At 41.2% G+C, this 27,791-nt stretch overlaps 1 protein-coding gene across 1 annotated transcript; it reads right to left on the bottom strand.

The window, feature by feature from the left end:
* Positions 1-6,937: 6,937 nt before the first annotated feature.
* SLC30A8 (solute carrier family 30 member 8) lies at positions 6,938-27,492 on the bottom strand. Its single transcript, XM_074894436.1, has 8 exons — positions 27,413-27,492; positions 19,597-19,801; positions 15,503-15,641; positions 11,514-11,667; positions 10,817-11,006; positions 10,310-10,415; positions 8,090-8,224; positions 6,938-7,083 (listed from the first exon to the last, which is right to left on the bottom strand). Exons 1-8 carry the CDS (start codon positions 27,490-27,492, stop codon positions 6,938-6,940), a joined length of 1,155 nt encoding a protein of 384 aa, XP_074750537.1.
* Positions 27,493-27,791: the final 299 nt, after the last annotated feature.

The following is a 27,791-nucleotide window of genomic DNA, read 5'->3' as shown; positions in this document are numbered from 1 at the left end:
GGAGCCAGCTCAGATAAATTTTTGGCTGTGAAAGTTCTAAGTAACTTTAATACAAAGTAAATATATAGCAGTGCTTGACATGGGCCAATATGTGATGTCTGGAATAGCTGTTGTTCTTTGTTTTTATTAAGTCCCTATTATTATTGTGCTTACAATAGAGTCAAACAAAAACAGATGGTTCATTATACCATGTTTTCAGCAAACATGGAGCAAAAGGAAGTTTCTTTCTGAGCAGCTTTTATCTAACCACATGGGTTGAAGAGGAATGGGAAGGGCTGTAAGGAGAAAGGATATGTGATAAATTTCATGCTGGCATTGAAATTTGAATAGGTGGCCAGTTGAGGCATTGCTGAAAAACGGCAAATGGGGAAAAATAGAACAGCAGAGACTAGAAGAGGACAATAGTCAAAGGGGATGAAAAAGGAAGGAGAACACATCTGCTATGGCTGAAAGGAAGGCACTGAAGAAGGTGTATTGGAGCATGCTAGCTTTTACAACAAAGGAAAAAAACGCTCAGACCCAAAGTTGTTTGATATAACCTCTTGACATGGGTAAGAATTATACTGCAGACCTACACAGTCCTTGTCACTTAGGCCACCATTTGTTGCCATGGACAGGACTGGGACATCTTGTTTGGCCTTCCTCTGAAGATGACAAATTACTGTCGTGATGTCTTACACTAAATGGGCAGTATAATACTCAGTTGCATATCCAATTCTCATAATTACTTCACATTGCAGGCAGGAGAACACATAATGATGTCTACAACTAGAGTTACAGTAAGGGACTATTCCATTGATGCTAATGACAGATTTGTGCCTTAACTGTTTCCAGTCTGAATAATTATAAATATTTCTGTCATTGTTTGATGGTCATCTCAGCATAACATTGGCACTTAGGACCTTTGTCAGTGCTGAATGAGGAGAGTTTAGCTTTGCATTGGCCCATTTCATAGTTTCTACTCTAAAAAGTCTTGAGCTTCTATAAGCTCCTTATCCTCAGTCTCTCCTCAATGTTTTAAATTTTGGTTGTGGTGAGTGAAAAAGAGAGAGTGCTTTTTCAGGAATGGATAACTATATAATTTATAAGCTGCAATATGACTACATTAATATTTAGAGGAAGATGAATATACTTATGTACATAAAATTTCAGTGCTAGCCAGTAAAGCCATGTACTTGCCCATGTGAACTGAACTCCACTAAAAAAGTCAGTTGTGGAAAATGGACCACTGATGTGACAAATACTTTTCTGTTTCACAGTAGCTCCAAGAATGATTTAGAGATAGCAATTTTTTGTCAATATTCTTATTCTGCAGACAATCAAAAGGATGTAAAGTTAAGAAAAGCAGAGTCTAGAAATTGTCTCTGAATTTCTCAGCCCTGGCCTCTGTATATTGCAGTAGCATTTCTGCAGTAATCCTCCCCAGCCAGTCAGACAGTACTCTGAAAACAACCTTGTACCAAGATAATATCCCTGAGGATCAGACTAGATGGGGATTGATACAGAGAAATGATTACTTGTTTTAAGACTTATTTACTTATTTACTTATAGAAAACTGCTTTGCAACTTATTTCCTTACTTATAGCAAGTTATAGTATTACTTATAGTATTTTTAAATATTGCTAAGAATCCTACCTGCCCAGACTGTTCTGTGGAATTTTACCAAGGACTACTGTGTTCATCAAAACAAAGCAGTTTACTGTGAAAATCTACCAAGAACTGCAGTGTTCAGCAAAATAATCATGTTTTTGTCCTTGAAGAACAGGTGTGCTCTAACTAGTTGGGCCTTGGTAATGAGTAAAGATAGCCGTATACGGATTGTAGAAGTTTCATTGGTTCCATTAAATAAGATAGGATGAGTAAACCGGCTGAAAAATATTTTTTGTTGTTCAAGAAATTGGCTAAGAGAATCTGCGCGTGCTCCGAGGGAAAAACAAGGTGAGAAAGACTACGAGCCTTCCTCCCGAAGACGCCCCCCAGGAGGCAATGCTCAGGTGCAAAGATAACATAAACTGCTGACACCAGCCTTTAGAACTAACCCAGCCTTACTCATGCATATGTATGTTTGTGTAATGTAATCCAATGAATATCTATATCCACACTCTATAAGTTTTTGGTAAAAAGTGCTGTTGGTGTGCAAGCTTTGTGGAGAAATCCCCTTGCACCCCAGCCGGAGTAAAACATACCTGCTTTATAACTCTATTTCAAGTTGTAGAGTCTTTTTTCTGCGAATCAGGATAAAGAACAAATTTACATTTTGCATTCATATACATAGTGGGAGCATTAAAGATTTAGCTCCTTATAGCAATATTCATAACTACAGGTAAATGTTTGCTCTAAATTAATCTTCAGTGTGTTACATTTAGGTAAAATTTCCTTGTGTTTTCACAAGCCATTGCATTACTTTTGCTACAGTGGTCTGCTAGAGTAAATTCCACAACAGAAAGTAGAGACAATTGCAGTCTCTACCTTTTGCTAAAAATATATGGTTAAATTCTTTCATCTGAAATACAAGGTCTACTACTGCTAACAAACCCAAACTTCTCCACTTCCTCCCCATTCCTGCCCTGACCTTCACTACTCACATACCCAGACTACCATTCTGAGGATCTGATGGATCATCAGGATTATCGTGGATGGCAGCTGCTACCTCACTTCCTTCTTCTTTATTACAACTTTCCCCCACTCCCTTTCATTAAGGATCATTATTTTGGATTAACTCCTTTCCTCATGTCTCTATATTTCACTGTTCTTTTTCCAAAACGTAATGAAATATGTAGCCACCCTTTCAATTCATTTGGACAATAGCCTCATCAGTCCTGGTCCTGGCTCCTGAAGCTTCTTTTTTCCATTCCCTCTTGTGTTGCTTACATTCATCTTTTCCACAGCTCTGCTACTCAGCGTCACTTTCTTGGTGGAATATGTCACTTATCTGTTTGAATTTTTTTCAAGATCTGCACTTGCTCTTAAACTTCTGGTCTTTATCTCCACATCAGCCTAAACCTCAGAAGTGAATCTGTGGACTATATGGATACTTCTGTCACCCACTCATCTTTTATGTTCCTCTGGACCACAAAACTGTTCCCCAGAATTCCCTATTATATCCAGGTCTGTATCCTCATCTTATTCAAACATTTTGAAAGACTTTTTTTTCATATGAAAGCCACACTATTAACTTGTGCCCCCCAACCAATGTTCAGGTTACTTAACAAGCACAGCTGAGTTGCCTTTGGTAGGAGGCAACTATGTTAAATTATACCAGCAGAGAAACTGGCCAAAATACAAGGCAATTTCTTCATTTAGGGTTTCTTACTGTGCTTTGATTTATCTGTGTCTTATGTCCTGGAGTTTCAGCTGTAAAGGGCAAGAATTGTCTTTACTACTATACTGAATACCACTGCTATGTTCTCAGTTCTTTCAAGCCAGTAAATAATGAGATACTCATGAAATTCTTAGTGGGTGTTGTATTTTAATACCTTATCTGATTTCAGTGGGAGATTTACCTGACTAAGACCTTCTGGGATGCCTCCACAAAGCAGAATAATTTCTTGTTCCCCCTACCAGGTAACAAATGCCAGCTTAATACATCAATCTATCATCACATAGTTTTGTATTATCCATAGCCAAAAGCCCTTAATAATAAATTCTAATCTCTTTAGGATGATAAAGTAGAAAACTAATGTGAAGCTATTACAAATAAAACTGAATTCCCTAAAAAGCAAGACCTCTTTATACCTTAGCACAATGTTCTTTCCAACTGTTAGCCTAGAAACTCAGTACAACTCAGTATCGCATACTTTGTTCTGTTCTTAACAAACCTGTTAATAAAATGAGCCCTACAGCTGCAGAAGTGAGGATTGCGGAGTGGGTAAACATTATGTCTAGTTCTGTATGGAAAGTGAAGCTGCACTATTATGGCCAAGGGCATATGTCCTTGAATTGACGTTGTTTTGTGAAGAAGTAGTTGAGCATGTGTGCTGATTTTGGCTAGGATAGAGTCAATGTCCTTCATAGTAGCTAGTATGGGGCTATGTTTTGGACTTGTGCTGAAAGCAGTGTTGATAATTTAGGGATCTTTTAGTTATTGCTGAGCAGTGCTTACACAGCATCAAGGCCTTTTCTGCTTCTCACACCACCCTGCCAGCAAGTAGGCTGGGGGTACACAAGAAGTTGGGAGGGGACACAGCTGGGACAGCTGACCCCAACTGACCAAAGGGATATCATAGAATCATAGAATGCTTTGGGTTAGAAGCAACCTTAAAGATCATCGAGTTCAATCCCACTTGCCATGGGCAGGGACACCTTCCACTAGACCAGATTGCTCAAAGCCCCGTCCAACCTGGCCTTGAACACTTCCAGGGAGGGGGCATCCACAACTTCTCTGGGCAACCTGTTCCAGTGTCTCACCATCCTCACAATAAAGAATTTCTTCCTTATAGTTAATCTAAGCCTACCCTCTTCCAGTTTAAATCTGTTACCTCTTATCCTCTCACTACGCTCCCTGATAAAGAGTCCCTCCCCAGCTTTCCTGTAGCCCCCTTTAAAGTACTGGAAGGCTGCTATAAGGTCTCCTCAGAGCCTTCTCTTCTGCAGGCTGAAAAACCCCAAATCTCTCAGACTGTCCTCACAAGGGAGGTGCTCCAGGCCTCTGATCATCTTCATGGGCCTCCTCTGGACCCACCCCAACAGGTCCATGTCCTTCTCATGTTAGGGGCCCCAGAGCTGGACACAGCACTGCAGGTGGGGTCTCACAAGAGCAGAGTAGAGTGGAAAGGGACAATCCCCTCTCTCAACCTGCTGGTCACAGTGCTCTTGATGCAGCCCAGGATAATGGTTGGCTTTTTGGGCTGCGAGCACACATTGCTGGCTCATAGACAGTTTTCCATTCACTACTACTTCAAAGTCCTTCTCTGCAGGGCTGCTCTCAATCCACTCATCACCCAGCCTGTATTTGTGCTTGGGATTGCCCTGACCCATGTGCAGGACCTTGCACTTGGCCTGGTTGAACTTCATGAGGTTTGCACAGCCCCACCTCTCCAGCCTGTCAAGGTCCCTCCGGATGGCACATCCCTTCCCTCCAGCATGTCGATGCACCACACAGCTTGGCATTGTCGGCAAACTTGCTGAGGGTGCACTCAATCCCACTGTCCATGTCACCAGCAAAGATGTTAAACAGCACTGGCCCCAACACTGACCCCGGAGGAACGCCACTGGTCACCCCCCTCCACTTGGACATGGAGCCGTTGACCGCAACTCTTGGAGTGCAACCATACAGCCAATTCCTTATCCACCGAGTGGTTCATCCATCAAATCCATGTCTCTCCAATTTAGGGACAAGGATGTTGTATGGGACAGTGTCAAATGCTATGCACAAATATGGTATATTCCATACCATATGATGTCATGCTCAGCATATAAAGCTGGAGGAAGAAGGAAGAGGAGGGACATTCAGAGTGATGGTGTTTGTCTTCCCAAGTAACTGTTACGCATGACAGAGCCCTGCTTTCCTGGAGATGGCTGAGCACCTCCCTGCCAGTGGGAAGCAGTGAATGAATTCCTTGTCTTGCTTTGCTTGTGTGCATGGCTTTTGCTTTACCTATTAAACTGTCTTTATCTCAACCCACGAGTTTTCTCACTTTTACTGTTCTGATTCTCTCCCCCATCCCACTGGGAGGGAGGGATTGAGGAACTCTGTGGTGGCTTAGTTGCCAGCTGGGGTTAAACCACAAGAGTCATACAGTTTGAAGTGCAACCCTTGTTTTTGCTAACAGGTGAGAGTTTAATTCAGTTTATTGGACAAAAATGGAGGCACTGAAGCAAGACACAACTCTTTGTTCCCAGTTCTGCAGTAACCATTGCCAGGTATGCAGAAGAGGAAGATTTAACACATCCTGTTAAGGAATCTGGGAATTAGCTGTCTGAAGGAGAGGGACATCCCTTCCCTGTACAGTGAATGTCAGTGTGATATGCCAACGGATTTTTCATTTCTCTGATATGACTTCAGGGATGTAGCAATACTGAGTAACACCCCACAGGCCACACTATGAAGCACACCAGACATGATGTTCACAATGACCCACAGTCTTTCTTTGTCCTAATTATTTTTTTCCTTTTCTAGGAGCACCTGGTCAGTTTTATTGTCATGACCCAGTGGTACCTTGTGACACGGACACCCAAAAATCCACTACAAATATTCCATCACAACTTATCATGATGCAGTGCGCTATGAATTATGGGTTGTCTTGATAGTAGAGAATACTGCCCATACTGCAGAATACTGCAGAAGAGTCTAGCTGAGGGCTGCATGAAAAATGGATAGGGCTAGATAAAAAACAAAGAGCTATTTGTCAAATGTAAATGGAGTGATCCACACTGCAGAATATGGCACACGTCTGATACTTCCCTTAATATACAGGAGGAGGAGTGTCTGCCAAAAGGCAAAGAAAGCACATGCCACCATCTTTCTTTCCCAGATCTCTTCATCCCTTGTACTAATTCAAATTTTCTCTTTTATCCTGAGTAAGTGTTGAGCTTTGCTAACACCAAAATTACATTTAATTACATTTTGTGATAATTGGTCTGCTGGTTGATTTGAAGGTTGATTAGTTTTTTGTTACCTGTGATTACAAACAGGCACTCTTAAATGTTGCTTTAGTGCCAATCTGCTGCTCTAGTCAAGAATAATTTAGATACATTCTCTTGTAATTGAAAGTAACCGCTGATGAAGAGGTAATCTAGCTGATGGATGGATCCAATACGTGTTCTCACCTGGTAGATGGTACCAACAAAGAAAGGTCCATGCACTGCTCGCAGTGGCAGAGCTTTTTAGTTCAGTTCATTACCATTTGTTGTTAAACAATTACATACAACCAGCACATACAGTCTCCATTGACCTGTAAGAGAAGGGATCATTATTTTGCATAGCATACTGCTCCCTTTAATCCCTGAGCTCTTGGCAGAAGTAGCAGTCTTGTTTCTGATCCTCTCCTGATTCAATCTGAATGGTGATGGAATGGAAGCTGTAGTGCTCAAACAGGGCTTGGGTAATATCTCTCAAAATCTTCTGGCTGTCCACTGTGTCTGCTATAGATAGCAAACAGAAAATAATCAAAATGCATATAATATAATACTTTAAAGAAGAGTGTTTACTGACAGAAACTATTCACAAATTTCTAACAAGAAGTTTGTTTTAAGAAGTGTTTCTTGTCCTTTTTATCCTCCTTTCAAGAACCTTCATGTCAGCAAAAGTTTGTTCATTCAAACGTGGTTGGAATATGCAATTTTGGCAATAGCTGATCTAAGAGTAATCACCAAAGAAATTCAGTTTGGCAGAAGACTGGAGGAAAGCAGGAATACTTAATAAAGATTAGTTCATTCAGTCAGGGAGTAGCACCAGTGCCAAGTGTTTCAGGTGGCTGATAGAACTCACTCTTTTTGGGAAGTGGGACTCCACGAAGGGCCTTGCCTCTGAACCTGCTCTTAGCTAAACACAGGTGGACTTTTTTTCTTAAATAAACCTTAACTTGTGCAAAGCAAACAGATAAACAAGAAAATTGTTTGGGGCGTGGACAGTTTGTCAATAGGGATAAGGACTATAATTTTTAAAAATATTTTTAAATATGAACTGTTCCCCTGGAGTTACCTCTACACTCCAAGCTATGTTTTAAAGATTGTTTTACAGGTATAGATGGATCAGGAATGTAGGTTTGCCCTCTAAGTTTTTCTTATAGGGAACAACAGTTTTCAAGTTTGACAAATTCACCTCAAAATCTACTTGATATTGTGAGAAAAATCCAGTCTGGGTCTAATTCTCCTTATTTATTTAAAATATTTTGTAGTGTACTTCCTTGGTCCATAACCTCTGCGGTTTTCAAGTTTTGGGCTAAGTAAAGGTCCCTGTTGTTTTGGCAAGATTTCTGTGAGGAGGATTTGAGAGCTTTGTTGTTGCTGTTGTTATTTTTCCAACAAAATGATGACATTTGTTTTAATAAGCAACACATATACAGTCACTTGTATCCCAATCAGGAGAGACTGACCTTTACTAGGCAGCAGCTGAATACTCACTCCCCATTTACAGAAATTTACTGACCTGTGGCAACATGAGCAGACAGAATAGTTTGATTTGTTGTCAGAGACCAAAGATGAAGGTTGTGAACAGATGCCACTTTCTCAACTGTTAAAATTCTTGCTTTCACTGCATCATAAGCAAATTCTTTTGATGTTCCTTAAAAGGAGAAATTTGTGGAAAAAAAACATATTTTGAAGATATAAGAATGATGATCATTAGAGGAAAATGCATTATGACCCTTTATTCAGTTAGATGTATAATTTTTATTAAAATATTTAATGCTTTGGAAAGCCTTTCACAGAATTCACTGTGAAATTTAATTCTATCCCTTGTATTATACTTTTCCATGGAAGAATGAGACTCATGCATGTCTTATGACATACTCTGATGGTCCATTTTACATAGGGAAGTGGGCTGTTTAGTTTTACACCAACAACTTTTGTGAGTGCAGATTTTATGGCATCACCTGAGCACCTCTGAGGGATTCTGGCGTCAATACATTTACACAATAGAGAAGCATCTGTTTAGCAGAGAGGGAAAGACAAACATAAAGAATAAAAATGTTTGATTCGGGAATCTTAGATGATAATAGATCCCAGGTCTAGTTATTGAGTAGATCAGTGATTGTTTTCCTAGATGAGCCTTTTTACAGAAGATGATGATGGTGATGACCTTCATTCAGAGGGTGATAGGGTGAGCTGCAACATGAAATTCAGACTTTAATCTAAATCCAAATTTGACCAAGGAATTTAACTACAGATCTTCCGTGGAGGGGAATGCACCTCTATGCCCATGTGAACAGCTATGCTCATCATGCTTCACGTGAATCAGTAAACTGAAAAATATTTTCAATGCCATCAGTTATGAAGTATAATAGTGCTAAGCACAGTATTGGTTAATTTTGTCTTTCATACCGTAACTGATAACAGTCAGTCGCAGGGTCTGTGGGGCTGACACCCTTGGGCAGACTGGATGCATGGGGTAAGAGCCACCTCCAATACCGACTCCAACATCCAATTTCTCTTTGGAAAATTCTGGGCAGAATATGCTACTTATAAGACAGAAGATCAGAGCCCTCTCCAGGAGGACAGTGTAAAAGGGCTTGCTGCAGTAGGGAACAGAGCACTGCCAATTTTGGCGTGTCAGCACTGCTTACAGAAGGTGGGGATCACTGCTCTGAGAAAGAGACCCCTGAGTGTCAGGGGCTGCCAAGCCTTCCTACTAGTTAGATTTTTTTTCAGTAATCAAGAGATCTTCTGATTTTTTGGCAGCCAAGATACAGCCAGCTGCTGCGTTCTGTCTAGGTACACTTCTACACAAATGTATCTCTATCTCACTGAAAGCAAACCAACCCTAAAATGAAACTTTACTGTAAAACAATATTGGAAATTTTCTTCCTTGAAACAGAAGTAGGTGCAGAGTGAAAGAGAGAAGTAAATAGCCATCCAGACAGTCATACTGAGTAACTCATATCCATTCAAAACCTATGCTGTTAGAGCTATTTTTCCCTTTAATCCTTATGTCTTCATAGCTGAGAAAGAGGTTGCATTATATTATTCAGTGTAAGGAAGGCAAAAACATGCATCTATGACTGCTCAAGTCATTTGGCCTTGCAAATCAAATGTTCAGGCCCATAGCTGACAGAATTAAATATTGCTAAGCCTAGCTGTTCTTGCTGCTGATGTGCTGAGAATTGTCTATTCCCTTGCACCTGAATGCGACTCGAAAGCTCCATCAGCTTGCTTTTCTGGACTGGCATAACTAAAAATATTTTAAACTTCTGCCTCTTGCACTCAGCCTATTTCACAGACACAGTTCAAAGCACAGTCTTTTCTTTAGGTTTTTTTTTGGCAAAGACTTGTATTTCACATGGGTAAAGGAATTACACAATGAACAAAGTAAGTAGACATCTCATATGCCAAAGGGGTGATAAAAAGCAATGTTACACATACAACAAACAAAAGCAACTCATTTTTAGGAACACATTGGGAGTTCATTAGCAAAACACTAGTACACAGATTTTTACAAAAACTGGCATATGTATAAATCTTCTAGTGCAGTGGTAAAAACCAGTTTTGATTAAAATTTTAATTAGGTTTAAAGTATGATCAGAATTATGAGAATATTGGAAACTGAACCAGAAGTGTGCTATTATACTTTTGCCAGCAAGTATAAACATTATGGAGAAAGAGAGAGAAAAAAACACAATATAACTGCATAGATCCTGGAATCAGGTCCTACCTTCCATTAACACTATCAAAATATCCCTTAAAATGGTGATGGTGGTTGCCAAAACAAAGATGGAAAACACAAATGTGCAGATTGGGTCAGCTATTTTGTATTCTGGCTAGAAAAATATGAACACATCACTTTGTTAATTTCATTGTTGTTGGTTATTGCCATTTTTAATTAGTTAATCTCAAAGAATAATATATTCCATTCATCTAGTACAGAATGAGTGCTGACCTTTGCCAGTTAGGGAACCTCAGCACAGGGAATGAAGGTGCTACAGATAAAGAAAGGGAGAGACACCAAAGTATCCTCCTTGCAGTTGAAACACCAAGAAGCAAGTGTAACACTCTTAACAGTCATTTCAATTCCCAAGAATAAGTATAATTGTCTTTGACTAAATTACAATGTATATCATTAAGACAGAGAAAATATTTACATAGTACCTAGTGTCACAATGCTATGAGAATAACTGTTATCCTTAATTGTGAGGAAGGTAAGTGAACTAATAAAACTAACCTTGAAGAAGATGATAAGTGCACTAATTAGCACACTAATACTCTGGAATAGATCTCCGATGGTGTGCACAAAGGCTGCCCGCAGACTGACATTGCTCAGAGCTGCCTTTTCCAGAGGGGCTGAGACGTGTTCCCTGGTTTGTGCCCCATGGCTGTGCCCATGGCCAGTCTGGTGCAGAATCAAGCTTAGTCTGCAAGACATGTAAAGCTGCAAACATCAGTGGGGTTATTGCATCTCTGGAAGCAGTGATGTCACACGCGTCATCAATCCTCTCACTTGTGAATGCTGAACAGTAAAATCAGACACATTAGGCAACTAAGCAGAGTGGCTAAGGTGATTCAGTGTCTTTTATACAAACAAGAAAGTCTGTGAACAGGGAAATTAATGAGGCCTCATTTTCTATAGAGTTCTTGAATGTTCTGACATCTAATAAAAAGTGAGATGGAGATTAATCTTTTCTTGGAGTTTGTGCATTCATAATTTCCCTTCCCAGTATAGCAGCTAACAGAAAAGAGGAGAGCAACTGCGACCTTCAATGAGAAGCAGGATCTCTCTTCTCTACCCCTTTCCATATCCTTATGAAACTCATAAACATTTAATATTTTTGAGGTCAGTATCTCTCTATCATTTTTTATTGAAATACAGAAGCAGGTTCAAGGTTCAAAAGTTATATGGAAAGGAAAACAAAGTAACTTACAGGATGTTGGCAAGCACGGCACAAGCAGAGGTAATGAGCATCACTGTAGCATCAATATCGTAACTGGGGTGTAGCAGCCTCATGCTAGCCAAATATGTCAACAGACCAGTCACCATCCAAACTATTATCATAGACATCAAAGCTCCCAGAATTTCTAGGAATTAAAATAATTTGATTTTAACAGGAGTCATAACAGAAATTCAAGAAATTTTAAGAGATTGATGGTAATGCTTCCAGGTTTGTGAGTTTTACAGCCAGGAGAGTTACTTCTTGTGTGTTGGCAGCCTTGATGCTCACAAAGAATGGGCCAAACCCCATTCTGATCATAGCAAATCCAGTGGCTAACCAAGGCAGCCCTGTGCATGTGGTGACCTAGCTCTGTTCTACCTGTTCCTACTTTTGTCCCCTATCCAGAGTTGAATTCATGCAGCATTTGGAGAAACTGAAGAGATGAAAAAGATTATTTGGGGAGTTTTGGGAGGAGCAAAAGGAGCTGTAATGGGAAGGAAGGATAAAAGAGCAATTCTTTTATATCTTATGTAGTTGCCTGGCCCTGCCAGTATGGTGTGAAGACCCCAGGAACCAGCCCTCCTTCCCCAACAAGATTATCTTGGTCACAGGAACAGAGGTTGGAGGGAAGGAGAGAGGCACAGCTCACCCAAACCCACTGGCAGACATAACCCCCCTCCAATAGCCTCCTTTGTTTCTGCACACCTCTTGTCACTTCACACTTCAGAAAGGCAGTGACAGCCCCCAACAAGGTCCTGCCAGCAAAACCTCTCCTTTCTCTCTCCTGGGACTCATCCTGCCAATGCCACAAAATCATTTTTGTGCCACCAGCAGTGATGAGGACGAAATAAGTTATTTTTTCCCTAAGGCAGCAAAATTTAATTTTGTCTCTATTGGCTCTGAGTTGGGCTCAAATAAATCCATCTCCCAAGGCCACCTTTTATTGCACTGCCATAGGAGAGGACCAGGGATGTTTGTATGAACGTGCAGCATGTTTTTAATAGGATGTGGGACTAGTAATTGCCATGTGACTTGAATGGTTAAATGCGGTGCTTTATGAGCACAACTGAGACAATACCAAGGAAAATAAAAGCTCACAGTAAAGTGAAAGTCAGTAGATAGCCAGAAAGAATGAAGCACTTGCAGACCTCCACTGTCAGTCCATGAAAGCAGCTGAAACTCAACTTATGATTTTGAATATATTTTTATGAGGGTGACTCTTTTTGCAGAAGTCCAAGCTTCAGATGCTGATCAAAAGAAACATTTTGTCTAAACCAGAAAAATAACAAATGAAAGTGTGCTGACAGGGAAATCTAAAAGTAGATAGAGAGAAGCTAACATAAAGCATATCTGGTGTGTATCTTTACTGCAAGTTACAGGTTGAAACCCTGCAAGTTTGGCCCAGCTGAAGTCGTTGATGTCTATGCTATCATTGACATGCAAGGAGCCAGCAGATTTTGTGAACACTTGTATGAATATCTGTGTGCATGTGTGCATATACTCCACAATGGAGTATGTTAGAGGTCATCTTTACCAACACACGTGAAAATACATATTACTTCTCAATGTGTTATCTTAGCAAAAGTTTAACTAAGCTTACAGACCAGTTCAGTAGTACTAAATAGTAGTATTTTACTCAAGATGTTCTCAGTTACATTTCTTCAGAACTACTAGTGCTAACAGAGCACAGCAAACAATAGTGTAGTATTGTTTGGGAATCTCTGAATCATACCAGAGATAAAGAAATTGAGGTTGAAGAGAGCTTTCCTACCTGGAAGTAGGTGTGGATCACACTACCAGTTTCATTCAATATTGTGCTTCTAGCCAGGTTGCTGAAAGTAGCTGCACACCCAAAGGATTGCATTGAACTGCTGTCTTGACTGGTTCTGCTGCCTGGTTCTGGCTATAGAGGACAGGAGGCATTCAGATGGCTTCTGCTAAACCTGAGCCCTGTCATACACAGCCTTTGCATGACAAACCCTATCTATCAGTCTGAGAAAAGCAGTGAAAATACAGCTTCCAGTGTCATGGAGGGCTGCAGCTGCGAAACCTTGGTAGTCAGTGCACAGTGACTCTGCCACCCACCTGACTGCCCTCAGCTACTCTATTAAGGCACCCACCTGCATATTAATCTGGAAATATAGCTGGGAAAATAAGCAAGAAACAGGATAACTATCATGGAATGCAATTAAATAGCACAGACATTTGATGTGAGGTTCTCTTTGTTACCAGGATAAAAAGAAGATTTTTATCCTGCATTGCAATGGCAAAAAACTAAAAAATCTAACACAGACAGAGTGAAGTTACATGAGGTGGCTGAACCTGCCTACATCAGCGAGAGAGAAGTCCCTCTTTCACTTTCCTTTCTTCCCAGACTAGGAGAGCATAAACACAAAAAGTAGTTATGGATCAATTGACGGTAAGCAGTAGTTTGCTAAGGCTGCAAAATTCAGCTGTGTGTTGTCTGCATGATGCCAGCCATGCTTCAGTCATGGTAAACCCCCCCCTCATCCAGCAACCTGTTTGTAGCCGAGTTGGTAGAATATAGTTAGGGAGCCATATAAAGACAGGATGACTATGGCATATGTCCCTGGTACATTTTGCAGCTACAAGCAACCTTGGCCAACAGACATCCTCAGTCAGAAGCTGCTTCTGGACCTTCATGTTGAACATCCTTGAAGCATTTATCATCTGAGCCCTCAGTTCAGGTGCGTAGGTGTCTAGAGCCATTTGAGATACACTGACACCTCCATGTATGGCTTGACACAAGATGTACAGAAGACCCATTGGCTTATGGAGTGGCAGCTAGAGACTTTGTGGAACACATTAGGGCATTTCAAACAGCACTAATCACTTACATATGAGCAACTAAACTGAGCCCTGTGACATGCAGCATGGGATTCATTTCCAGACCAGGACAACTAAATTAAAATGTCCTCATGTAGGTGTGAGCTAAGTGTCTAAGCTCTCTTTGTGAACAAAGGACATCAAATTAATTGTGATTCACACAGCTCCCTGTTCCATTGACTGACTGGAAACACTTCCTAGTTTCTTAACTATGATTGTCTAGTGGCATTTGAGATACCCTGGGCTTGTTCTTGGCATCCTGTGCAGTCTCCTCTGGGTCTTGTGTGACAGCTGCCATTCCCATGCATCAGTCTAGGGATGTAGCACTAGGCTTCTATGTTTAAGCAGCTAAATGGAGTCTAGATTTCTGTTGAACATATCGGAAACTTGGACCCTGTGCTCACATATGTGTAGACATTGATATTTAGGTGTCTAAATCTTGAACAGAATCATACCCCCAGAAAATTTTTCTCATAGCTAATATTGCTGGTGTCTTGTCTTTTGTAAAAGCAGTTGTGTTTGACTGTAAGACTTTTGGTATTAGGCGTCACCTGTAAATATATTCATTTTGGTTGAGGACAGAGAACTTTAAAAACCTACCAGTGCTTCCATCTGATAAAAAACAGCAGTGATAAAGAGATATGCAGAGAGAGGATTTAGAAAATGGTAAATGTTAAAGGATCTCACTTTTCTATAAATATAACATTGCCATCTTTTTTAAACAATTTAATGATTTGCTTTATCATTCTATAAATAGAGTAGACCCTTATTTTTCTGGGTATTGCTGCTTTTATAGAAACTTGTGTTTCATAGTGGATTGAGAACTTGGTTTTCCTCACACTCAAGTCACTGAGGGAAGCTGCTGTTATCTCAGCCAAAGCTAGCACCAGCCCAAAACTACATTAAATAATGAACTGAAAGACATTTTTGTATATAAGAGATGACTGTGCTCTTTACTTCTTTGAAGCTCACTGGCTTCCTCTATTTGTTGTGTCCTGGGGGCTTTGAGAGCATTAATGCACTATCTCTAAATATCTGCAGACCTACATTGGACATTGGCACGTTTTCCAGTCCCTGGCTATGATGACTACCTTTTCCCATTCCACATGCTCATACTGTGACATGTTTGCTACCTGCTCGGTGCCACCCAAAAGTTAACTGCTTGGTGGGAGGTTTGGAGGCAAGCCACAGTGAGAAGAGGCTGATCAGGAAGCTTGTCAGGTCCACCAGGATGTGTGCCGCGTCGGTGATTATTGCCAGGCTCCCAGCAATCTGCCCACCTGTGTGAAACATGCATCCATGTCATGGCTCTGGTCAGAAGTTTGGGTCAACCAGATCAAACTGCTTTGCTGTGAATCAAAGGGAACACTCAATTTTCGGTGATCATACACACAACTCAAAACTCTTCAAAGATAGTTTCATTTTGTACCTCATTTGTGCAGTGAAAGGTATGAATTAATAGAAAAAAATAAGCTAAATTTCTTTGTCCAGGAGAGAGACAGAGTTCTAAGGACAATAAGCGTTGTGATACATTAGTGCTGTGGTTATATTACTATTGGACTGGTTTGCTGTGACAATTTTAATATCATATTTTTTTGTGAAAAGCAGTATTAGGGATCCCATTTCCAGTATTGTCCCACTATCTTTTCACAGATCACTGATATTTTTATATATGTACAGAAACTCAGATACTTAGTTTATGGGATTAATTTCCTATTTGTTATAGGGAAATACATATGTTCTTGCTGAGATTTGGATGGCTGGATGCCCAACTGCTTATTTGTGACAGACAACACTAAAACAGGAGTAAAAAGAAAGGTCCCAGTAGAAAAGCTGTGATAAACAACTGACCATTTTGGCGAGGGCATAGAGAAAAATATTCTGTGTGCAGGACTAATCTATCATTTTGCATCTGTAATACATGATTTAATATTCCTGCTAGAGCTGGAAAAATGTGTCTGAATGTCATTTCACTTTGGGGGGTTTTGGTTTCATGTGAATCCTGGGAAAAAAAAAAAAAAAACAAAAAAAAAGCAAACACAAAAAACCCCAAAACATTTTAGGCCATCTGAAACCACGTTTCTTTTACCCAGTAAGCTAAATATCATTATTTTGCCAAAATCGTCTAACCATGTCTCAGGGCTAAAGGCAAATCCAAAGAAACTAAAAGATTGCTCTAAACTACCCCAGCTGTTGGTGGCTGCCGGAGAAGACAAGGATTACAGGCAGGAAGCTGTCCTGCCAACTTGTTATAACAGGGGAATCTTTTCATCACAGTGGAAATGTAGAAAAATGGAAATGTGAAATAATAGAGCCAAAACATCTAGTTTCTGAATTTGGCAATATATTTCCATCCTTCTTCAGTCATTTAATTTCAGCTCACCTATTTCTCCTGATCACAACCCATATGAGAATCAATGAATCCTGAAAAACATCATAAAATGCCTCATTCAAACTTTCGGCAAGATACCACTGCCAAAGGGACATGTAGACATATCTCTTGTTTCCTTATAGATGGAAAGTCTTCATGCCAGCAGGATGGATTGTTTGTTTAATTTTCTCCCATATGCACATTTTAGATTAGAATACCTAATACTGTATGGTTTGTACTGCAGGAGAATGTATATTGCACATATAGGGCATATATTGTTTTTCTCTGTTACTTCCCTATACATCTCATTTACAGCTGCCTGAAAGTTAATTCCCAAAAGGGAGCAAGCATGACTGCAGAATTTGGGGGCATCTCATTCTGTGCAGTAAAATGAAAAATTCAAGAGAATAGGGATTTCCCAGAACATGCACCATGTGTAAATGCACATATACTTTTTAGCCATGACACAGCTCTTAGAGTTTCACTGTTTGCAGGATAGCTGTTTCTCAAGCGGGAAGCAATTTTGCATAGCAGAAGGAAGTAGGCTTGTCTGACAGTGCACAGATGTTACCAACCAAGGCATCAGCTATCTTTCAGCAATCAAATCTGTAGAGCACAAGCTGCCTGCAGAGTCCTATTGCATTTTAGATACTGTATTTCCATGTTCTGTAGGACAGCATTACACAAGCTTGCTTCTAGCCTGCCATCTTTGAAAAATGTTGGCAAATTATTATTTTATGTATTGTTGGCATAATTAACGCCTTGGGTGAGCTTCTGAGATCTCAGTCTGCTTATCTTAGCAATGTGGTCAAGTCTTTATATTCCTTTCTGACATGAGGACACATGCAGCGTTTGTCTCTCTCTCTAGTGCCCAAATGGAAATAAAGTATTCTGAAATCTGCATTTGGTCCTTAGCCACTAAAAATCCTTGGAAAGCTCTTTTGTATCAGGGCTGTACATAGGGTGTCATCGGTTTGACTGATATCTCCAAATCTATGGAGATCGTGATGTATCTGCATAAGAAGAACAGAAGATTATTATCTTTTGGAGACAGTTGGTGTATTAGGCTCAGCCAACAGTGCCCCTTTTGGGAGAGCAGTACAGGCCAGCACAGACCAGTTTGAGCAAAAATATCACAGGAAAGATCTAGGGATTCAAAGAAGCACAACTTTTCAACCTTTTTGAAAGTGATGCAGCTTTGTTTCTTCTGTTTAGCATAATAATGCCCACTGAAGCTGTTTGCCCTTAAGAGGAGAAGGAAGGGGAACATATTCTTTATTTTCAATAGTAAAGCCTGTGTAACAGTTATAGGCTTTTATTGCTTTGTATCAATACTCCCAACAAGTGGCCTTTATGACTTACTATTACCCACAATGTATGTTTATAGCTTTGTATACCACAAAGCAGTAGAAATTGTCAGTCACTCAATGGTCAATCATCAGGCACAGGCAGTCTAGCCTAATGATTAAAAAAATTAAATGTATGGTTCATAATTACAAAAATCTCTATAGACTGCTGTCTGTAACTGCAGTTAATAACTGGTTTGTCAAAGTTTAATGGTCTGAAGCAAAATGGTCTTCAAGCCTGTTACTTAAGCTGTCACTGCAAAAAGTTGTATGATCCATTAAGCAAAATGAAACATTTAGTTAGCATATCATCTGTCCTTCCAATTATCCTCCAGCATTGCTGCATTCACCAAACTTAAGCCTACTGATTATATGGTTTTGTTAGTAATGCATTGCTTCTGGCACTGGAAATTACTCCATGGAGATTAGTGGTATGCACCAGTTTTCATGGGGGAATTGCACATGACCTACAAACAACAGGTCTTCATGCAGATGAAGCACGTGGGAGGGAAGAGTTGGAGAAGTCCCTGCTGCGTTTGGCAGCCAGGGGAGAAGGCAGAAATGCAGCAGCTCTTTCAGTGTCTCCACTTCTCACCTGTGGGGAAGACAAAGCCTTTCTCCTTCATTTTCATGGGGCTCCAGGCAAGCTGAAGCTGGGAAAACATGGGTTTCAGAGGCTTTCCTGGCTGATTTTTGTTACATCCCCTGTGGCACATATGGCAAAAGTCTGTGGGATTCCTTATGCCTTATCTTACCTCACCTCATTGAAGAGAAGGGGAAATTAAAGAGCCAGGAACTATCAGGTGGGTATAAATATCACAGAAGCCATGCAGAGAGCAGATTGGTGAGACAAAATGAAAGCTAATGTTCTGTGAGCAAGCCAAATAGTTATATTAGATATTGTAGGACAGGTCCAGAAGTGAAAGCTAATTAGACAGGGGAATAAACTTCCATTGATCCCGAGACACACCAGCAGGCCAATTTAAAAGACAAACGTGCCCTGGTATAAATACATTGACTTAACTGAAGAAAAGCAGATGGTGAATCTGGCCCTGGATTTCCCTGGATTTTGTAAAGACTGTTGCATTTTATATCAGATCCTGCTGCTAGCAGCCTTCATCAGTGCTGAGGTCTCACTGGCCTGGATAAATATATAAAATCTTTTAATCTTTTCAAAAAAAATGTAACCCAATTTATTAGAAACCTTTTGTGACACAATGCTAACGCATGCTAGCCACTTTTAGCCAGGCTTAAAGACCTGGGAGAACAGTTCAGACCATTAACTAATCTTATATTCCTACCCAGATTCAATTCTTAAATGAATATATGAAAATATTTTGATAATTTCAGTTTTAAAATCCCACAATTCTTTTAAAGACTGAGAAGAAAGGAGAGTTATTTTATCCCAGGTGTGTTCACCTCTGTGCATCACAGGTCCCTGTCAAAGAGCATACAAAAGGACATGAGTATGGCTGTGCTGGGCACCGAACTGAGCTCTCTTTGGGCAAACATACTCCCCTGTAATCTCAGCAATCATGAAGAAGATGCAGATTACTGATGCTACACAGAGCTTCCTTCTGGCTTGATGGTGCTCCCTTTTTCTGTTCTCATAGGCCTGTGAGTAGCCATGACAGTGATATGCTGGATTAGCTTCAGTAACTTCTGCTTCCTGCTGCTGCCTCTCTTCATTTAAATTCTTCTGATGCAAGCTCATCCTTCAGGATTGAAAGAAACAGAAGATTAAAAAAGAGAAAACATGTTTATTTGGGTGTCTAACCTGCAGCCCCAGAAACTATGTAATTAATGCTTTTGAAGGATAAAAGCAGTGTTGGGAAAGCAGAGCAGGTCATAGAAGAGGCTTGCTCACACAGGCAGGGCTTTGCAGGAGGGAGCTGCACATGAAATGATGGCTCTGGCTGTGTTTCCCAGCTCTTTAGGCTCTCCTACATCATTTAGCAGTTTATGAAGCACAGGGTGACTTTCTTAGGCTGTATATTTTATGCACACTGTATGATTTTCAAAAGTCATACCTCATGCAGATAGTAACCAAATTCAGCAGAGCATGGAGACAATTCTATGGAAAATTTCATTTTTTTATTCCCAACAGCTTTGTCAGGAAGACTATTTTTTAAAAAAAATCTTCTTTTTCTCAAATATAATTGACTAAAGATATTTCTGTCCTCTCTTTGCATGTACAAAAACTATCAGCAGGGTCTAAGCATAGAGAATATTAGCCCAAAAGTTTCAAAGACCTAAAAAAAAAATCAAATAAATCAAATCTTCATAGTATGCTGACCCCTTTGTGCCACTGATTTCATAGAAAGGCAAGAAGTTCAGCAGAAGTGGTTCTTTGAGCATTGCTCCATGACAAGGTGATTTCCCAGCCAAATCTGCTCTGCCACAAAACCTCAGTGCTGTCCTTCTCAGGGCTCCTGCATAGGAAATATGAGATGAGGGTAGAGAGGTCTGGGGCCAAGCACATTACATCATTGCAACTGTGGGAGCTCCTGGATGACCATGACATCTGGTGCTTTCACAAGAGCAGCCCAGAGACTCCCACAGGGGAGGCCCCAAGGTGGTCTGGTAAGCAAGGACATTCCCTCTTCCTTATCTCTCAACTGAGAAGAGAATGGAAAAAAAACAAAAAACCAAACAACATGTCCCAGGAGGCTCGACTGAAAACCATTATGTCTCCCCAGATACATTTGCTGCCACAGCTACTCCTGATGTGATAACCCTGTTGGTGAACCATCCCTTGCCATGCACTGAGACTCGTGGGAGCACACTGTGGCATCAAAAGGTGAATTCTGCCCAGATGCATGTACATAACTTCCATATAACCACGTGTTACAGCTATTTGAGGTCTGTGTGTGCAGGGCCGTAGTTCGCAAGCCTGCCCAGGAATGCAGCCACCTTCACTCTGTTTCTGAGTCTGAAATCAGCCTGGGAACATAAAGTGGGGCTGGGTGTAACTGCGCCCAGTAATAACAGCCTCTTTTCCCCATTCTAAGGACTTTTCTTTGGGACTAAGGAGAATTGCTTCTTCAGTTGTGTGAAGGAGACCTATGCTCCAGGAAGTACATGGATCTTGGTGACTTTATGTAGCGTTTCTACACTGTTTATGGAAGTGTCAAGATTCCTAAAATCTCGCTGGAAAGGAATCATGCCAGTGGCTGCCAATCTTCAGTAGTCGATGTCAAGAAAAAAACTGCACTGAAATCACAAGCTTTTTCCAGATGCCTTTTTGGGCAGCCTGAGGGGGCTGCAGCTGCTCAGTGCATCTGAAGTCCTGCCAGATGCCCCGCAGCCTGCACCCCACCAATGGGCGAGAGGCAAAGGCAGCCACAGAGCTGTGGGTGCCTTGCCCCTTCATGTTCATCAGCATCATAGAGGTACTGGTGAAAGGAGAAGAGCTGACCCACCATGGCAACCAAGTCCTGCAACTGTAGATAATCAGCATGGAACTGGTTTTGTAAATATTATTGAAATGTTCCAAGGATGCAACATGTTCCCCTGAGTCAGCCCATTTCCCAGCCAGGTTAGCGTGTGGTCTCTGTTTGCTCAGCAGAGGCGACCTGTTCCCCATGTACGTGAGGAGCTTGCATGAAAGAGCAACCGGTCGTATTTAATGCCTGATGCCTGGACACAGTGAATTTTCATAGTCTTTTTGTCAGTGTTTTCCTTTATTTTCCTCACAACAACAAATAAATAGGAGCTAGGCCATCTGGGGAATGAGCTGCCCATCTGGCAGCTGGGATCCCCGCTAGCCAGTCCTTCTCCAGTCTTTAGTTTTATATTCATCAGGCTCCTCATGTGCACTGTGTCGCTTATGTGCAATATTCTCCTGATGAATTAGAAGGTACCACAAATTGATTCCTTCCAGATGGCTGAATAACATACTGTAGTTCTCTTGCTTTCCTCTGGAGATCAGGGCATGCAAGTTTTTCTTTCTTGTGATCCCCCTCTGGAGTTAACTTCCAATGCTTTTCTACAGTTTGCATGTAAAACTAATTTCCCTTTAATGCAATTTTCATCAGCTGGCATTGAACATTAAAATCATCTTAACGACATGAGTCATGATCAGCTCAACAGCCTGTCAGGGCTGGGATGCCAAAATTACCCCTGCAGATTTCTGAGCCACCAAATCCTTTCCTTGCTGTTAACAAAATAGGTCGCTTTGTGATCCCCCTCCCTTTTTTAATCTTCAAGTCTTTCCATCAGCTAACAAAACCTCAAGAGTACCACTGAGGGGTAGGAAGGCACTGTCCACAGATCTCATTGAATAGATGCAATAGCAAACAGAGACAGTGTAAACCCACAAATGTCACATATTTCTATCTAAAGGGTACCTAAATAAAAGTGGCCTGGTTGTCAGAGGTGGCGAGCATTCACTGCTCCCTTTGAACTCGCAGAGCAGCACCTGGCCTGATGAGTTAGGAAGACTCCTGCCAGCTCCTGTACGTAACCATTATTTTTTTCTTCCAAGAGCAGCCTGCCACTAATTAAAAGAATCTAAGAGACAGTTTTATAAATGTGTGAATCAAAAGTTTAAGGTGCAGAGATCAGCTCTGTCAAACCATAAACCCCTTCTGAGTCTGTTAGAGCAAGATGTAGCCTTTGAGCATCAGATCTCTGCACCAGCACACTGCAAGCAGAGTTCCAGATTAGAAAATCATCTTTTCTCCATTTCAAATTCTCTTTCCTTTGTAAAAAAGATTGCTGGGGAACGTCACAGAAAGGCTCCTACTGAGTCATGCCCAGAAGGGCAGAAGGCGAAAATCTTGATACGTATTGCAGATTCCATACAAATCATTAGCAAGAGCTTTTGATTACAACTTCCTTTTGTTTGTTTTCACTTGATCTGTTAGGTGCCTTGATCTGCAGGCTGACAGGAATAATTGCCATCCTCCTAGACCATTATGAGATCCCCAGTCAAAAGAGAAAAATGTGGAATCACTGCACTTCCCACAGGAGAGCATCTTCTTCACAAGGGAAAATAGTAATTTTTTGGTGCCTGAAAGAAGAATGAAACTGCCTTCCAAGAAAAATTTATCAAAGACATAGTCACCTCCCTTAGGCTGGCACCACTCCAACTTCAATTGATGTACCAATCCTGAATATTTCCAAGTTATTTAAGACCCTGTTTATAGCCTGGCTGTCCAGATTCTCCTTTAACACTATTTTGGGCACAAACCAAAGATAAATATTTATATATTTGCATACATTTAGATGTCTACTAGATGAGAATTTGTCCTATGGTTATTTTATGTAGTCTCATTTTGAGAGCTTGGCCATGTATGCATAAATGTATTGTCAATAAATTTCCTTCTGCATAACAATATAACAATAGCTGTACTGAGTTAGACCAAAGGTGCGTGTAGCCAAGTATCCAAACTCTGCTCTGAGTGTGAGGGGATATATAAGGACAAAGTACAAGAAAGGAACACGTCTAGGGCAGTACTGATCCCTGGCTGCACAAATCTGGAGGCTGGGAGATGGCTGAACCAGAACTTGTGTCTAATAGTCCCTTACAGATCTTTCTTCCACAAAACTGGATAACTTGAAAGTGTTGAGTTCCACTGTTTAATCGTGATTGTTTTAAAAACAATACATCCTTTTTTACTCTTAAGCTGTCTGCCTGATATTTTAATTAGTTCTTGTACTGTTAGAAATAATGAATGACCATTCCCTCTTTACCTTCATCACATCATTCATGATTTTATGTATCATTGTTATACCCATGAACCATCAATTTCCTGAGCTGGTGTCCTATTTATTTAATTTCTGTTCCCTACCTCTTACCATCTCAGTTCTAATTTTCTTTCCAAGATGGAGTGGGCATAACTGAAGGAGATGGTGTATGGCCAGTACTGTCAGACACAGTCCTTTCTAGAGGGTCCTCATGTCACCTAACACGAGGGCAAAAGCAATGGGATGGGTTTTGCTGAGTCCCCTAAGGTACTGTGTGCTCCTGGGGCCAGGTGGCAAGCCAGTACAAGGGAGACACAGGGCCCAGAGCTAAAACCCTTCAGAAGTCATAAGAAACACCTAAAGTTTTCCTGAGCATTGACTTCTGCAAAGCACAAGGAGTGGTGAAAAGCCTTTATTTGGTGATCCCATAAGAGTTTTCATATCACTTGCAGGAAGGCAGAAAAAAGAAGAAAACATTCCCTACACGCTTGTTATAGAAAATCAATCTCCACCTGAAAAAAATCATCTCCCAGGCTCACTTCAAACTTTTTGCTTACTGGTATAAGCCTGGCAGACATATCTCACTTGATATGCCTTACAGAACATTTTTGCATAAGGCACAAGGTTCTGAGTGCTCAGCTTCAGACTCTGGTTCATACCCTTCCTGGAGGCTGGTGAGAAGTGGTGTCCTATCCTGGGACCAGTCCTGAGTAATATATTTGTCCATTACCTGGAGGAGGAGGTGGAGTGCACCCTGATTGAGTTGGCAGGTGATGCCAGCCCACAGATGCAGCTGAAACATTGGAAGACAAGGCTGCCTGTAGGCTGGAGGAAGGGGCCAATAGGAGCCTACCGAAATTCAGCAAAGATGAATGCAAAGTCCTGCACCTGGGACAGACTTCTGAGACCATATCTAGAATATAGTGTCCAGTTTTGGAGTCCCCAGCACAGGAGAGATCAATAAACTGGCACAGGTTCAGCAGAGAGTCACCAAGATGGTTGAGGGCTGAAGCATTTGCCCTGAGGGAACTGGACTTGTCCAGCCTAGAGAAGAGGTGGCTTCAGGGACACCTAACAGCAACCTACCAATATTTCTGAGGATGTTATTGAGAAGGTGGAGTTTTACTGCTGTGCATGGAGGAAGGATGACATAAATTGAAACAAGAGATGTTCAGACTGAATATAAGGAAAAAAAAATTGACTGTGTGGATAATTCAGTATTGGAGCAGATTGTCCAGACAGGTCATGCAGTCTCCATCCTGAGGGATTTTTTTCAAGACTACACCAGATAAAGCCCTGAGCAGCCTTGTTTTATCTCTCGGCTGACCCCACTTTGAGCAGGAGGTTGGGCCAGAGATATCCTGAGGTCCCTTCCAATCTGAATTATCCTACAAGCCTACAGCTGACCTGATTTTCAGAAAGCTCAGTTAAAGCCCACCCCCTTGTAAACATTTCAGGTTTGGCATGGGAGACCTCAATGCATCCAAGCCTGCTGGTGACTACAGACCAGCTTGGCATATACAAAACACCCTCCCCCACAGCCTTGTGTTCAGGGAACAGGGCCTGTATTCAGACTTCCTACTCACATGGTTAAGATAAAAACAGTTTTATTCCCTGCGTATTGTAATAATGGCATTTATTAAAAAGAAAGAGGCTGGGGGATGGCAAAGAAATAGGCAATCTGTGTGCAAAATAAATTCTGTTGAAAGCATTAGAGCTGTTCATTAAGCCTACACACAGGGAACGGAAAAATGTGGTAATTTATACCAAAGGCTAAGATGAGCTTATTGCTACTGATCAGCTTAAGACACCTGAAGCTGTGCGTGCAGCTGGTCTGTGCAAGCCCGAGCCCAGCAGGCTGCATCACCCCGCCATGCTGGGTCCCTGGGCAGGCTGGCTCTGGCCCCCAGGCTGGCACCCCGCGTTGCTGGACTGTGAGGGGGAGCAGGGTGAGGGCTTCCCCTGAGCTGCCAGCTCTTCCAAATAGCAGGGAGACCCCTGGTTATTGCAGGGACAGATTAATTAGGTTGTGCGGTTAATAAAACTTCACCTGGCAAGAAAAGCTGAGAGGAGGGGCAACACAAATGCCACATGCCTGGAAGACAAGTCTTCCTCCTGCTGGTGAGCTGAGTTACCACTGCCATAACTCAGCCAGCTCAGGACCTTTGCTGTGGGTCCCTCCTGGGACTGGCCATCAAGCTCTGGGGCTGTTGGGCATATCTGCAGCAATCAGCCCAACAACTGAAATTGTTGCAGCAATTTGCCCCAACCAACTTCAGTCCTGAATTAAGAAATAATTATCGGAAATAAATCAACCTCATCAGAAGGTGAGTCAGCTCTTAGACGGAAGGATGAGCTGTTGGGGATTCTTGCACCCAGTGTTCATCCTACCCCTCTTCTCACTGAGGATATTCCCTGTTCCTGGTGATCTGGGGAAAAATGAGGGCTTCCTCACAGGGCAGCCTAACAACTATCCCTGTCTCAGGGCACCCCTTCCCACACTGTGTAAAGGGTTTGTCCAGAGATGTCCTTGTGTCCAGAGGTGGCCAGGGGCTAAAGGACCTCAACCACTGAGGCTGTGCCCACAAAATTGCAAACTATCTAAAAAGCTCTGAGTTCTTCAGTAACTAAAATGAATTGCAAAATCATATGGGATCATTTTAAAATATAAATATTACCACAAAAGTCATTTTGGACAGTGTCATGTATATTTATGGAGCCATGCAATAATATTTAAATAATAACCCAGACATTCAAATGACTAAAATACGATGGCAGTGACCCCAGTATAAGAACATGAAGAGACAGATTTCCATTTGAACTGACAGTGTTTACGCCAAGTTTCTGTCCCACGCGTTTTAAGAGAGCCAAGCAATAAATAATCTGAAAACCAATGAGATAATGGAAATGTCAAGAGGTGCTAAATTGTAACTGAGCAGCTATTTTCTTTTAAAAATACTTGCTGGTCTGAGTCAAGAGGAAGAATGAAAATAAGTTCCAACTGCAAAACTATTTTGTGATAGACATTTATACTCATTTTTTAACCCAAGCTACAGCATATTGTATGTTTTCAGAGGGTCTTTGCTCACTCAGGCAAGCATTTACTCACAGGGCCTTTAGCATGCAAGAAGTACATCAGCTTCAAGTCTGATAGACTATCCACACAAACAAAATTTTGCAAGATCAAGTCCTTAACGGCATCGCATTTCTTTCACACCAAATAGATTATTTAGACATTCAAGCATGAACAAACCTTGAATCAAACATGGTGTCAATAACACTATTATAATTCAGCCTAAAATTGCAGCATAATCCATGAGGTTTTGCATCCTACAATAAATCTACTAAGCATATAAAATACATAGCAGGAGACACTTGTTTCAACAGTAGATTGGTTCAATCCATCACAGATGCAGACATATAAGGCTGCTGTCTAGTAAATGCATCAAACATTTAATAAGAAAGTTTGGGAAGGAAAAAATCAAACAAAACATTTTGAAAGTAGTGAAAAATGTTCCCTGTACACACTGTGAAACTCCCCATACTTTGACTTTCGCAGCCTGTCAGCAGATCAGTGGTCTCATATTGCTCTCAAAGACAAAGCAATGTCAGTGAAGGAAACAGAGTTGTGTTACCTGTCTAGGGCCAAGGAGTACTTCTTGGTGTCCCTCTCACTCACAAGGCAAGCTCTTTCAAGATGCTTTTTGGCAGCCATGAGGAAAGTCGGTGGGGTTTTGCTTGGGTTTCTTCCCCCGTTAAACTCTCTTTTCTCTGTTGGAAGTGGATGCGGTCAAAAACACCCTCCCAACTTATGCAGAAGTCTTTGCCAAATATTTTTAAATAAAAAGGTTTTAATAATCTTCTTAATAAACCCACCATGAGAGAAAGCTACTTCTCTAGTGCTGGTGGCATCACTAACATGCCAACTAGCAACTTGCTGAGTATGTCAGATTGGAGGTTTTGGGCCTCCCTCCTTTTTTTTCTTTTTTCCCCCACCATGTTTGATGCTGTGAT

The sequence above is a fragment of the Strix uralensis genome, chromosome 1 (assembly GCF_047716275.1).
Source record: "Strix uralensis isolate ZFMK-TIS-50842 chromosome 1, bStrUra1, whole genome shotgun sequence".
NCBI classification, from domain to species: Eukaryota; Metazoa; Chordata; class Aves; order Strigiformes; family Strigidae; genus Strix; species Strix uralensis.
Note: the sequence above shows the minus strand (reverse complement) of the source record. Positions and strands in the feature narration are given on the sequence as shown.